Here is an 11,852-nt window from a genome sequence, read left to right on the forward strand (position 1 = left end):
TCCAGTTTTTCTACTTGGGAGTCTTATTAATTTGACACTTTTTTCACATTTAATTTTTCCTGTAAAAATTTTCAGTTTTTCAAAATTTGTATGGATACACTTTTTGTTCTAAATTAAAAACCCTTTCCATAGAACCAATTTTCATGGAAATCGGTTGGAAATTATGGAATTTATGCCAGTTTTTCTACTTGGGAGTCCTATTAATTTGACAAATTTTTCATATTTAATTTTTCCTCCGAAAATTTTCAGTTTTTCAAAATTTTTATAGATACACTTTTTGTTCTAAATTAAAAACCCTTTCCATAGAACCAATTTTCATGGAAATCGGTTGGAAATTATGGAATTTCTGCCAGTTTTTCTACTTGGAAGTCTTAATAATTTGTCACATTTTTTCATTTTTATTTTTACTTGGAAAATTTTCAGTTTTTCAAAATTTTTATAGAAACACTTTTTGTTCTAAATTAAAAACCCTTTCCATAGAGCTAATCTTCATGGCAATCGGTTGGAAATTATGGAATTTATTCCAGTTTTTCTACTTGGGAGTCTTAATAATTTGACACTTTTTTTACATTTAATTTTTCCTCTGAAAATTTTCAGTTTTTCAACCCTTTAGGTGGTCGATAAGGTACTAAACATAATGAAAGAAAAGGATGTCTTCTTACGCGAGACCAACAAAGAAATGTTCTACGGGGGCAGCTTCTACGATAACCTCAAAGTGGGAAACCCCAATGAGTTCGATCTGGACTTGGTCCTTAATTTGCCCGTAAGTCCTTCCCGGTTTCCTTTGAGTGAAAGCTCCTCAACCAGTGGTTTTCCAGGGGTTCTGCGGTATTAATATACAGAGCAGCGATAGGCCGGGGTACATACACGTTCAACTTCCGGATTTCGCTGGAGCTTTGAGCAAGAGGCCTGACGCGGAGAAAATTAAGTTTGAGTGAGTTTTTTTTGGCCTAAAGTTTCTCTAGAAGAAGCGATTTTTTGTTTAGGAAACTCAAACAATTGATGGATAACTCGAGTTTCTTGTGTACCACCAAAGTACTGCCCTGGCTGGAAGGTTTGGTAACCAAAGCTTTAACGGACTTGGACAAGGATGCGGATGGTAACTGTTACATTGACGTGGTGGTTGACAGGAGCAAGCCCGGTGAAGTTTTGAGGATTTTTGTAAGTTTTTAGGGCCTAATGCCAGGGACACCATACTTCTTAAAGCTTTTGAAAAAAAAATGAGACTCCTTGTACAGGCAATTTTTTGCTGATTATAAATATACCAAACACTTTAGGTTTATCTGTTACAGTTTTCGAGATATTTAAGTTTGAAATAAGTTGTCTTGTTTTGGCCGCCCTGTATATTAAAAAAATAAAAACGTTTTCAGTTTTTTTAAATTTTTATAGATACACTTTTTGTTCTAAAATAAAAACCTTTTCCATAGAACTAATTTTCATGGAAATCGGTTGGAAATTAGGGAATTTATGCCAGTTTTTCTACTTGGGGGTCTTATTAATTTGACACATTTTTTCATTTTAATTTTTACTTAGAAAATTTTCAGTTTTTCAAAATTATTATAGATACACTTTTTGTTCTAAATTAAAAACCCTTTCCATAGAACTAATTTTCATGGTAATCGGTTGGAAATTAGGGAATTTATTCCAGTTTTTCTACTTGGGAGTCTTAATAATTTGTCACTTTTTTTATTTTCATTTTTTACTTGGAAAATTTTCAGTTTTTCAAAATTTTTGTGAAAACACTTTTTGTTCTAAATTAAAAACCCTTTTCATAGAGCTAATTTTCATGAAAATCGGTTGGAAATTAGGGAATTTATGCCAGTTTTTCTACTTGGAGGTCTTATTAATTTGAAACATATTTCATATTTAATTTTTCGTCTGAAAATTTTTAGTTTTTCAAAATTTTTATAAATACACTTTTTGTTCCAAATTAAAAACCCTTTCGATAGAACTAATTTTCATGGAAATCGGTTGGAAATTATGGAATTTATGCCAGTTTTTCTACTTGAGGGTCTTATTAATTTGACACATTTTTTATATTTAATTTTTACTCTGGAAATTTTCAGTTTTTCAAAATTTTTATAGACACACTTTTTGTTCCAAATTAAAAATCCTTTTCATAGAGCTAACTTTCATGGAAATCGGTTGGAAATTAGGGAATTTATTCCAGTTTTTCTACTTGGAAGTCTTAATAATTTGTCACATTTTTTCTTTTTCATTTTTACTTGGAAAATTTTTAGTTTTTTTAAATTTTTATAGATTCACTTTTTGTTCTAAATTAAAAATCCTTTCTATAGAGCTAACTTTCATGGAAATCGGTTGGAAATTAGGGAATTTGTTCCAGTTTTTCTACTTGTGAGTCTTAATAATTTGACACATTTTTCATATTTAATTTTTACTCCGAAAATTTTGAGTTTTTCAAAATTTTTATAGATACACTTTTTGTTCTAAATAAAAAATCCTTTCCATAGAACTAATTTTCATGGAAATCGGTTGGAAATTAGGGAATTTATGCCAGTTTTTCTACTTGGGGGTATCATTAATATAACACATTTTTCATATTTAATTTTTACTCTGAAAATTTTGGGTTTTTCAAAATTTTTATAAATACACTTTTTATTCCAAATTAAAAACCCTTTCCGCAGAGCTAATTTTCATAGAAATCGGTTGGAATTTAATGAATTTATGCAAGTTTTTTTACTTGGGGGTCTTAATAATTTGACACATCTTTCATATTTAATTTTTCGTCTGAAAATTTTTAGTTTTTCAAAATTTTTATAGATACACTTTTTGTTCCAAATTAAAAACCCTTTTCATAGAACTAATTTTCTTGGAAATCGGTTGGAAATTATGGAATTTATGCCAGTTTTTCTACTTGGGGGTCTTATTAATTTAACACATTTTTCATATTTAATTTTTACTCTGAAAATTTTGGGTTTTTAAAAATTTTTATAGATACACTTTTTATTCCAAATTAAAAACCCTTTCCGCAGAGCTAATTTTCATAGAAATCGGTTGGAATTTAATGAATTTATGCAAGTTTTTTTACTTGGGGGTCTTATTAATTTGACACATTTTTCATATTTAATTTTTACTCTGAAAATTTTGAGTTTTTCAAAATTTTTATAGATACACTTTTTGTTTTAAATTAAAAATCCTTTCCATAGAACTAATTTTCATGGAAATCGGTTGGAAATTAGGGAATTTATTCCAGTTTTTCTACTTGGGGGTCTTATTAATTTGACACATTTTTCATATTTTATTTTTACTCTGAAAATTTTGAGTTTTTCAAAATTTTTATAGATACATTTTTTGTTCTAAATTAAAATCTCTTTCCATAAAACTCATTTCCATGGAAATCGGTTGGAAATTAGGGAATTTATACCAGTTTTTCTACTTGGGGGTCTTAATAATTTGACACATTTTTCATATTTAATTTTTCCTCTGAAAATTTTAAGTTTTTCAAAAATTTTATAGATACACTTTTTATTCTAAATTAAAATCTCTTTCCATAAAACTAATTTTCATGGAAGTCGGTTGGAAATTAGGGAATTTATACCAGTTTTTCTACTTGGGAGTCTTAATAATTTGTCACATTTTTTCATTTTCATTTTTACTTGGAAAATTTTAAGTTTTTCAAAAATTTTATAGATACACCTTTTATTCTAAATTAAAAACCCTTTCCATAGAACTAATTTTCATGGAAATCGGTTGGAAATTAGAGAATTTAAGCCAGTTTTTTTACTTGGGGGTCTTAATAATTTGACACATTTTTCATATTTAATTTTTCGTCTGAAAATTTTTAGTTTTTCAAAATTTTTATAGATACACTTTTTGTTCCAAATTAAAAACCCTTTCCATAGAACTAATTTTCATGAAAATCGGTTGGAATTTAGGGAATTTATTCCAGTTTTTCTACTTGGGAGTCTTAATAATTTGACACATTCTACATATTTAATTTATACCCTGGAAATATTCATTTTTTCAAAATTTTTATAGACACACTTTTTGTTCCAAATTAAAAACCCTTTCCCCAGAACCAATTTCCATGAAAATCGCTGTTAAATATATTCCAGTACTTGACCTCTTAAGTAATCAGCATGATAATCTCCTTAAAGAACGTTCTCGGGTGCATTTTAACATCAAATATTAGATTCCGTTTTTAGCCGAAAGTGCACAAAGCAGGGCCGGCGTTCACGTTAAAACTGAACGGTACAGGACCGGACCGATCGAAATTTCAACTGGACATCGATTTGGTGCCGTGCATCGGGTTCACGGAGGACAAGTGGCCCGGGAAATCGGGCGGCTATAGGGCGAATCCCAGTCAGCGTAAAGTAACTTGTTAAAAAACAAATGAATTTTCGATATTCTTCTTTTGTTTTTCTGTCTGGTTTTAGAGTAGATTTTTAGTGGTGCCCAAGAAGCCGAACGGGATGAATAATAACGCGGAACGTTATTGGAGATTGTCGTTTCAGGAACAGGAACGGGAATTGATAGGGGGTGATAAAAAGAACCTGAAGCCTGCCCTGAGACTTTTAAAGAAACTGAGGGATAAATACAACCATAAAATAGCCAGTTACTTTATAAAAACGGTGTTTCTTTGGGCGGTACAGGAGGAAAAGGCCGACTTCTGGACTCAGCCCTTAAGCGTGGTTTTCATGCTGGTAAGTCTGTGTAATCCCCCGAACGCCACTCTCGGGACTCCATTGATTAACATACGTGATCTAGATGCTAAAAAAGTATGAAAAACATTTACGAAACGGAGAAATCTCTTACTATTGGAACAGGAAGTTCAATTTGATCCAGGACCTGAAACCGGAAACGAAAATGGACATCGCCCAATGTCTGGCCAGATGTATTGGACACATCGACCGGAACCTGGACGATCCGGTCAACGGGGATCCGTTTATCGTGGGCAAATACCTACGTAAGTGCAAAACGGGGAGTGATTTGTCCTGTGGACTTTAGTCGATTTTCTTTAGTGTCACGTCGAGGATATTTGAAACTCAAAAAAAAAACAAACAAAATCCCTCTTTCAGTATCGGACGAGGAACTCGCAAAACTTAAGGAGGAGGTACCGATCCCGAAAAAATGGACGACGAGAATCCCAATGGACGTTTTAACCCAATCAAGTTGCGTGCATCGTCAGAATTCGGACATTTCCGAGAAAAAAACTGGACACGAATCGAATGGATAGTAAGATCGACGCGATCTTAGATAGGACCGAGACGATCCTGCGGGAGAACAAAGCGATGAAGGCCAAACTGGAGGCGCTTGAGGAAAGGGTGAGGAGTTTACAGGAGGACAACGTCCAAATGAAGCGGCTACTGACGAGGTCCAGTGGGGTGGACGAGTTCCTATGCCCGATGCCTGAACTTAATCTACTAGCAAACCTTTCCAAACCTTAAAAGGTTTGGCACACGAATATTTTGTTTAAATGTACTTATTGGCTAATAAAAATTAATCATCGAAGTGTTCAAATTCCCCCCGCTATCCTGTCAGGTTGAGTTCTGAAAGGCACCCGGAAAAGTCCATCCTTTACCTCCTCTTTTACCGCAGGAAATTGCTATTTGTCACACTTGTACATATTTCAATTTAACTCTAAAAGTTTTCAGTTTTTCAAAATTTTTCTAGATACACTTTTTATTCTAAATTAAAAACCCTTTTTACAGAACTCATTTTCATGGAAATCGGTTGGAAATTAGAGAGTTTATTCCAGTTTTTCTGCTTGAGAGTCTTAATAATTTGTCACATTTTTTCATATTTAATTTTTACTCTAGAAATCTTCAGTTTTTCAAAATTTTTATAGATGCATTTTTTATTCTAAATTAAAAACCCTTTCCATAGAACCAATTTTCGTGGAAATCGGTTGGAAATTAGGGCATTTATTTCATTTTTTCTACTAGGGGGTCTTAATAATTTGTCACATTTTTTTATATTTAATTTTTCCCCTGAAAATTTTCAGTTTTTCAAAATTTTTATAGATATACTTTTTATTCTAAATTAAAAATCCTTTTCATAGAGCCAATTCTCATGGAAATCGGTGGAAAATTAGGGAATTTATGCCAGTTTTTCTACTTGAGAGTCTTAATATTTTTTTTTTATTTTTTCATATTTAATTTTTACTCTAAAAATGTTCAATTTTTCAAAATTTTTATAGATACACTTTTTATTCTAAATTAAAAATCCTTTCCATAGAGCCATTTTTCATGGAAATCGGTGGGAGTTTAGGGAATTTATTCCAGTTCTTCTACTTGAGAGTCTTAATATATTTTTTTTATTTTTTTATATTTAATTTTTACTCTAAAAATATTCAGTTGTTCAAAATTTTTATAGATACACTTTTTATTCTAAATTAAAAATCCTTTCCATGGAGCCAATTTTCTTGAAAATCGGTGAAAAATTAGGGAATTTATGCCAGTTTTTCTACTTGGGATTCTTAATAATTGACACATTTTTTTATATTTCATTTTTTCCCTGAAAATTTTCAGTTTTTCAAAATTTTTATAGATACACTTTTTATTCTAAATTAAAAATCCTTTCCATGGAGCCAATTTTCTTGAAAATCGGTGAAAAATTAGGGAATTTATGCCAGTTTTTCTACTTGGGATTCTTAATAATTGACACATTTTTTTATATTTCATTTTTTCCCTGAAAATTTTCAGTTTTTCAAAATTTTTATAGATACCCTTTTTATTCTAAATTAAAAATCCTTTCCATAGAGCCAATTTTCATGGAAATCGGTGGAAGATTAGGGAATTTATGCCAGTTTTTCTACTTGGGAGCCTTAATAATTTGACACATTTTTTGATATTTAATTTTTCCCCTGAAAATTTTCAGTTTTCAAAATTTTTATAGATGCATTTTTTATTCTAAATTAAAAACCCTTTCCATAGAACCAATTTTCGTGGAAATCGGTTGGAAATTAGGGCATTTATTTCATTTTTTCTACTAGGGGGTCTTAATAATTTGTCACATTTTTTTATATTTAATTTTTCCCCTGAAAATGTTCAATTTTTCAAAATTTTTATAGATACACTTTTTATTCTAAATTAAAAATCCTTTCCATAGAGCCATTTTTCATGGAAATCGGTGGGAGATTAGGGAATTTATTCCAGTTTTTCTACTTGAGAGTCTTAATATATTTTTTTTATTTTTTCATATTTAATTTTTACTCTAAAAATGTTCAATTTTTCAAAATTTTTATAGATACACTTTTTATTCTAAATTAAAAATCCTTTCCATAGAGCCATTTTTCATGGAAATCGGTGGGAGATTAGGGAATTTATTCCAGTTTTTCTACTTGAGAGTCTTAATATTTTTTTTTATTTTTTCATATTTAATTTTTAATCTAAAAAATGTTCAATTTTTCAAAATTTTTATAGATACACTTTTTATTCTAAATTAAAAATCCTTTCCATAGAGCCATTTTTCATGGAAATCGGTGGAAGATTAGGGAATTTATGCCAGTTTTTCTACTTGGGAGTCTTAATAATTTGACACATTTTTTTATATTTAACTTTTCCCCCTGAAAATTTTGAGTTTTTCAAAATTTTTATAGATACACTTTTTATTCTAAATTAAAAATCCTTTCCATAGAGCCAATTTTCATGAAAATCGGTGAAAAATTAGGGAATTTAAGCCAGTTTTTCTACTTGAGAGTCGTAATAATTTGACACATTTTTTTATATTTAATTTTTCCCCTGAAAATTTTCAGTTTTTCAAAATTTTTATAGATACACTTTTTATTCTAAATTAAAAATCCTTTCCATACAGCCATTTTTTATTAAAATCGGTGGAAGATTAGGGAATTTATGCCAGTTTTTCTACTAGAGAGTTTTAATAATTTGTCACATTTTTTTCATATTTAATTTTTACTCTAGAAATCTTCAGTTTTTCAAAATTTTTATAGATACACTTTTTATTCTAAATTAAAAATCCTTTCCATAGAGCCATTTTTCATGGAAATCGGTGGAAGATTAGGGAATTTATGCCAGTTTTTCTACTTGGGAGTCGTAATAATTTGACACATTTTTTTATATTTAATTTTTCCCCTGAAAATTTTCAGTTTTTTAAAATTTTTATAGATACACTTTTTATTCTAAATTCAAAACCCTTTCCATAGAGCCAATTTTCATGGAAATCGGTGAAAAATTAGGGAATTTATTCCAGTTTTTCTACTTGAGATTCTTAATATATTTTTTTTATTTTTTCATATTTAATTTTTACTCTAAAAATGTTCAATTTTTCAAAATTTTTATAGATACACTTTTTATTCTAAATTGAAAATCCTCTCCATAGAGCCAATTTTTATGGAAATCGGTGGAAGATTAGGGAATATATTTCAGTTTTTCAAAAAAACACACACTCATTTTATTTAAATGTATTTATTGGCTAAAAAAATTAACAAAAACATCACCGAAGCGTCAAAATTCCTCCCGCTAACTCCGCCACCCTGCGCCGTCCAATTCTGAAAAGCACCTAAAAAAAATCCACCCTTAACACCGTCCTCCCTTACCACCGCACCTCCTCCCTACTTACTTTTCACCTCACTTTCCTCTTGGACCTGTCGATGAAACTGCACCACCCTCAACATTTTCGTCTGCGAGGCTGAAAAGAAGGGAGGTCCATCCACGCTCACCTCACACCTATAAGTTCCTCCCGATTGGCCTGAGAGTCTCGTAATGGTGACCGGACAGGAACCTATTGGGGCGTACCTAGGGTATTCCAGGCTTATCTGGAAGAAACGTTGTTTAATGATTGATTAAAGATGAAGGGGGAGACGACCTAAACTCACCCCATCTAACGGGAACTCTTGCACGGATCCGTCTGGGGCGCACTTAAGAAATTGTCGGTCGTCCTTGTACCATTTCACGTCGTACAGTTTCTCACCCTCGAGGTCGTACCGGCAGACCATGGGGGCCTCGTGGGTGGCCCCCCGGGGCACGTACATGTTGATTATCTTGAGACCGTTGACTACAGGATGAGCTATAAAAAAAAAAAAAAACATCGCCCGGGATATAATAATTGAAAGTTCGATACCTGGTTAGAGAGGATCGAATCCCCCCCTTTTTAGGCTGAAAAAGAAATTTATCTTTTCGATCGAATAAATCCCACGTAATTGAGGCAATCCGTTATTTTCCGCTAGGACGCGGATTTCCCACTCTAGACTGTATCGAAAGTCAAAGTCCGACGAAACATCTGCCTCCGGGGATTTTTATTTCAATTGTTTTTTTGTCTCCCGGATTCCCTACTGTCAAAGACACACGTTCGGTCCCTTAATAAAGCAATAATAGCATCGTCCCCCCCAGGTGTTGTATCTATACCGTGCCGTAATATGGTGAATAATGGCCCGCAATATCTATTAGCCGGATATATATAAAGCGCGCCACGGATATGTAGGTGTGAAACATCCGTTCCTTGTTTTCTTTTTTTACCTTTTCTGGCAAATTAATGGAAATATATTGAGGAAAAAGGGGTGTGCACGGAAGATGTGGGGCTCGTTAATCATCCCCTCGATTGCTAAACGTAATGGGGCAGCTCGTGTTTAGTTTCCGGTGAACTATGTTCTATTAAATAGTTACTGATTGAAGGTCAACAGCCTGGAAATGAGGCACAGTTTGTTTAAGTGCTGCGGCACAGCTTTCCGATGTTCTCCACAGCTTTCCAGCTAAACTAGCTGATGTAGAGTGTTCAAACCTGGATAGTAGGGTGCGCTCAAGTGTCCTGTATACGAGACACTAAGAATTTTCAGAAGATTTTTGATTAGTTTTTGAAATATTGAGAGATTTGTTCAAGCAGTCTGTGAAAAAAATCAGTTGGTCAGTAGGGTGGCCTTGAAACGTTTCATAGTGTCCTAAAGAAACTAGCTGAGCTAGAGTCTTCAAACTTGGATAAAGGTGTGCGCTCAACTGTCCTGTACACTGGACACAAAAAATTTCCAAAAGATTTTTGATTAGTTTTTGAAATATTCACAGGTTTGTCCACTCCATTTTCGTTACAATTAATAAAATAAGCAGTAGGGTGATCTGGGAACGTTCCCTACTGTCCCAACTAAACCACTTGAGCTAGAGTCTTCAAACTTGGACAAGGGTGTGCGCTCAACTGTCCCGTACACTGGACACAAAAAATTTCCAAAAGATTTTTGATTAATTTCTGAAATATTCACGTGTTTGTCCAGTCCATTTTCGTTACAATTAATAAAATAATCAGTAGGGTGATCTTGGAACGTTTCCTACTGTCCCAACCAAACTACTTGAGCTAGAGTCTTCAAACTTGGACAAGGGTGTGCGCTCAACTGTCCCGTACACTGGACACAAAAAATTTCCAAAAGATTTTTGAGTAATTTTTGAAATATTCACAGGTTTGTCCAGTCTATTTTCGTTACAATTAATAAAATAATCAGTAGGGTGATCTTGGAACGTTTCCTACTGTCCCAACCAAACTACTTGAGCTAGAGTCTTCAAACTTGGACAAGGGTGTGCGCTCAACTGTCCCGTACACTGGACACAAAAATTTCCAAAAGATTTTTGATTAATTTTTGAAATATTCGCATGTTTGTCCAGTCCATTTTCGTTATAATTAATAAAATAATCAGTAGGGTGATCTTGGAACGTTTCCTACTGTCCCAACTAAACTATTTGAGCTAGAGTCTTCAAACTTGGACAAGGATGTGCGCTCAACTGTCCTGTACACTGGACACAAAAAATGTCCAAAAGATTTTTGATTAATTTTTGAAATATTCACATTTTTGTCCAGTCCATTTTCGTTACAAATAATAAAATAATTAGTAGAGATATCTTGGAACGTTTCCTACTGTCCCAACCAAACTACTTGAGCTAGAGTCTTCAAACTTGGACAGGGATGTGCGCTCAACTGTCCCGTACACTGGACACAAAAAATTTCCAAAAGATTTTTGATTAATTTTTGAAATATTCACATTTTTGTCCAGTCCATTTTCGTTACAATTAATAAAATAATCAGTAGGGTGATCTTGCAACGTTTCCTACTGTCCCAACTAAACCACTTGAGCTAGAGTCTTCAAACTTGGACAAGGGTGTGCGCTCAACTGTCCCGTACACTGGACAAAAAAAAATTCCAAAAGATTTTTTGAATAATTTTTGAGTTACCGATAGTTTTTTCCCACGCGGAAGATTCACACGTTTCATTAACTTTTACTCGTTCTCCCGGGTAATTTTTCTCATCTCCGTGTGCGGAATCAATTTCCCTCGACTGCTAAATAGACGATAAAAATAAATTGGCGAAAAAACTGATTATTTCGGGATATATACGAGCGATCCGGAGCGAGGAGGAATAATCCTATAAATAAATTTCCAAGAGTGAAATTGAGGTTTTACACTTACCGATCAGGACGAGTATCCACAGTTCGACCATCTTATTTAAAAAAAAAAATCTGGAAATAACGAGGTTTTGGGCTCATCACGAATAATCTGTAGAAACTCTTTTACTCACCTCCTCACTAAAATCACTATGTATCTATTCAAACCGAACGGCAAAGTGACTAAAACTGATGTGCGGGGACCGTTTCTAATTAATTAAGCCTAATCATTGGGCGCCTTAAAATGTTTAAAAGGTCAATTATTAATGTTGCTTAAGGAGGCAGTTGTTGCAAATAGACCGGGAGCAAAAGTACGGAAATGGTGAGGGCGGGCGAGCGAGCGGGGGGGGGGAAGAAGGAGGCGAACGTTCGCTTAAAGTGTCGGCGCTAGGGCACGTGGAAATCGAGTGGGAGCGTGCGAGTTTTTCCCGAGGGAGAAACGGGATTTTTAGTAACAGGCGCGATAGGGCCGAAAGTGAATTTTATAAGGGTTTTTTTTCGTAACAAATCATCT

At 33.2% G+C, this 11,852-nt stretch overlaps 2 protein-coding genes across 6 annotated transcripts in view; one reads left to right on the top strand and one right to left on the bottom strand.

The window, feature by feature from the left end:
• The window catches only part of LOC126749369 (cyclic GMP-AMP synthase-like receptor), a 46,759-nt gene extending 41,287 nt beyond the window's left edge, over window positions 1–5,472 (top strand). For 3 of the 4 annotated variants that reach the window (XM_050459038.1, XM_050459040.1, XM_050459041.1), the window contains 7 exons: window positions 614–763; window positions 819–934; window positions 987–1,161; window positions 4,167–4,334; window positions 4,398–4,664; window positions 4,729–4,927; window positions 4,983–5,472. In XM_050459038.1, the coding sequence (XP_050314995.1) occupies window positions 614–763; window positions 819–934; window positions 987–1,161; window positions 4,167–4,334; window positions 4,398–4,664; window positions 4,729–4,927; window positions 4,983–5,197 (1,290 nt within the window). In that variant the 3' untranslated portion in view covers window positions 5,198–5,472. The remainder of the gene's footprint in view (window positions 1–613; window positions 764–818; window positions 935–986; window positions 1,162–4,166; window positions 4,335–4,397; window positions 4,665–4,728; window positions 4,928–4,982) is intronic. The other variant, XM_050459039.1, reaches the window with a different exon arrangement.
• Window positions 5,473–8,368: 2,896 nt separating this feature from the next.
• LOC126749371 (uncharacterized) lies at window positions 8,369–11,851 on the bottom strand. 2 transcript variants are annotated; one of them, XM_050459044.1, is made up of 5 exons: window positions 11,473–11,851; window positions 11,364–11,413; window positions 8,798–8,988; window positions 8,542–8,737; window positions 8,369–8,481 (listed from the first exon to the last, which is right to left on the bottom strand). In XM_050459044.1, the coding sequence occupies exons 2-5, from the start codon at window positions 11,392–11,394 to the stop codon at window positions 8,378–8,380; spliced, it is 522 nt and encodes a 173-aa protein (XP_050315001.1). In that variant the 5' UTR covers window positions 11,395–11,413; window positions 11,473–11,851; the 3' UTR covers window positions 8,369–8,377. The 2 variants fall into 2 exon arrangements, with proteins under 2 accessions (XP_050315001.1, XP_050315002.1); XM_050459045.1 differs by lacking the exons at window positions 11,364–11,413; window positions 11,473–11,851 and adding an exon at window positions 9,043–9,867.
• Window position 11,852: the final 1 nt, after the last annotated feature.

Source organism: Anthonomus grandis, assembly GCF_022605725.1.
Source record: "Anthonomus grandis grandis chromosome 1 unlocalized genomic scaffold, icAntGran1.3 Chromosome103, whole genome shotgun sequence".
NCBI classification, from domain to species: domain Eukaryota; kingdom Metazoa; phylum Arthropoda; class Insecta; order Coleoptera; family Curculionidae; genus Anthonomus; species Anthonomus grandis.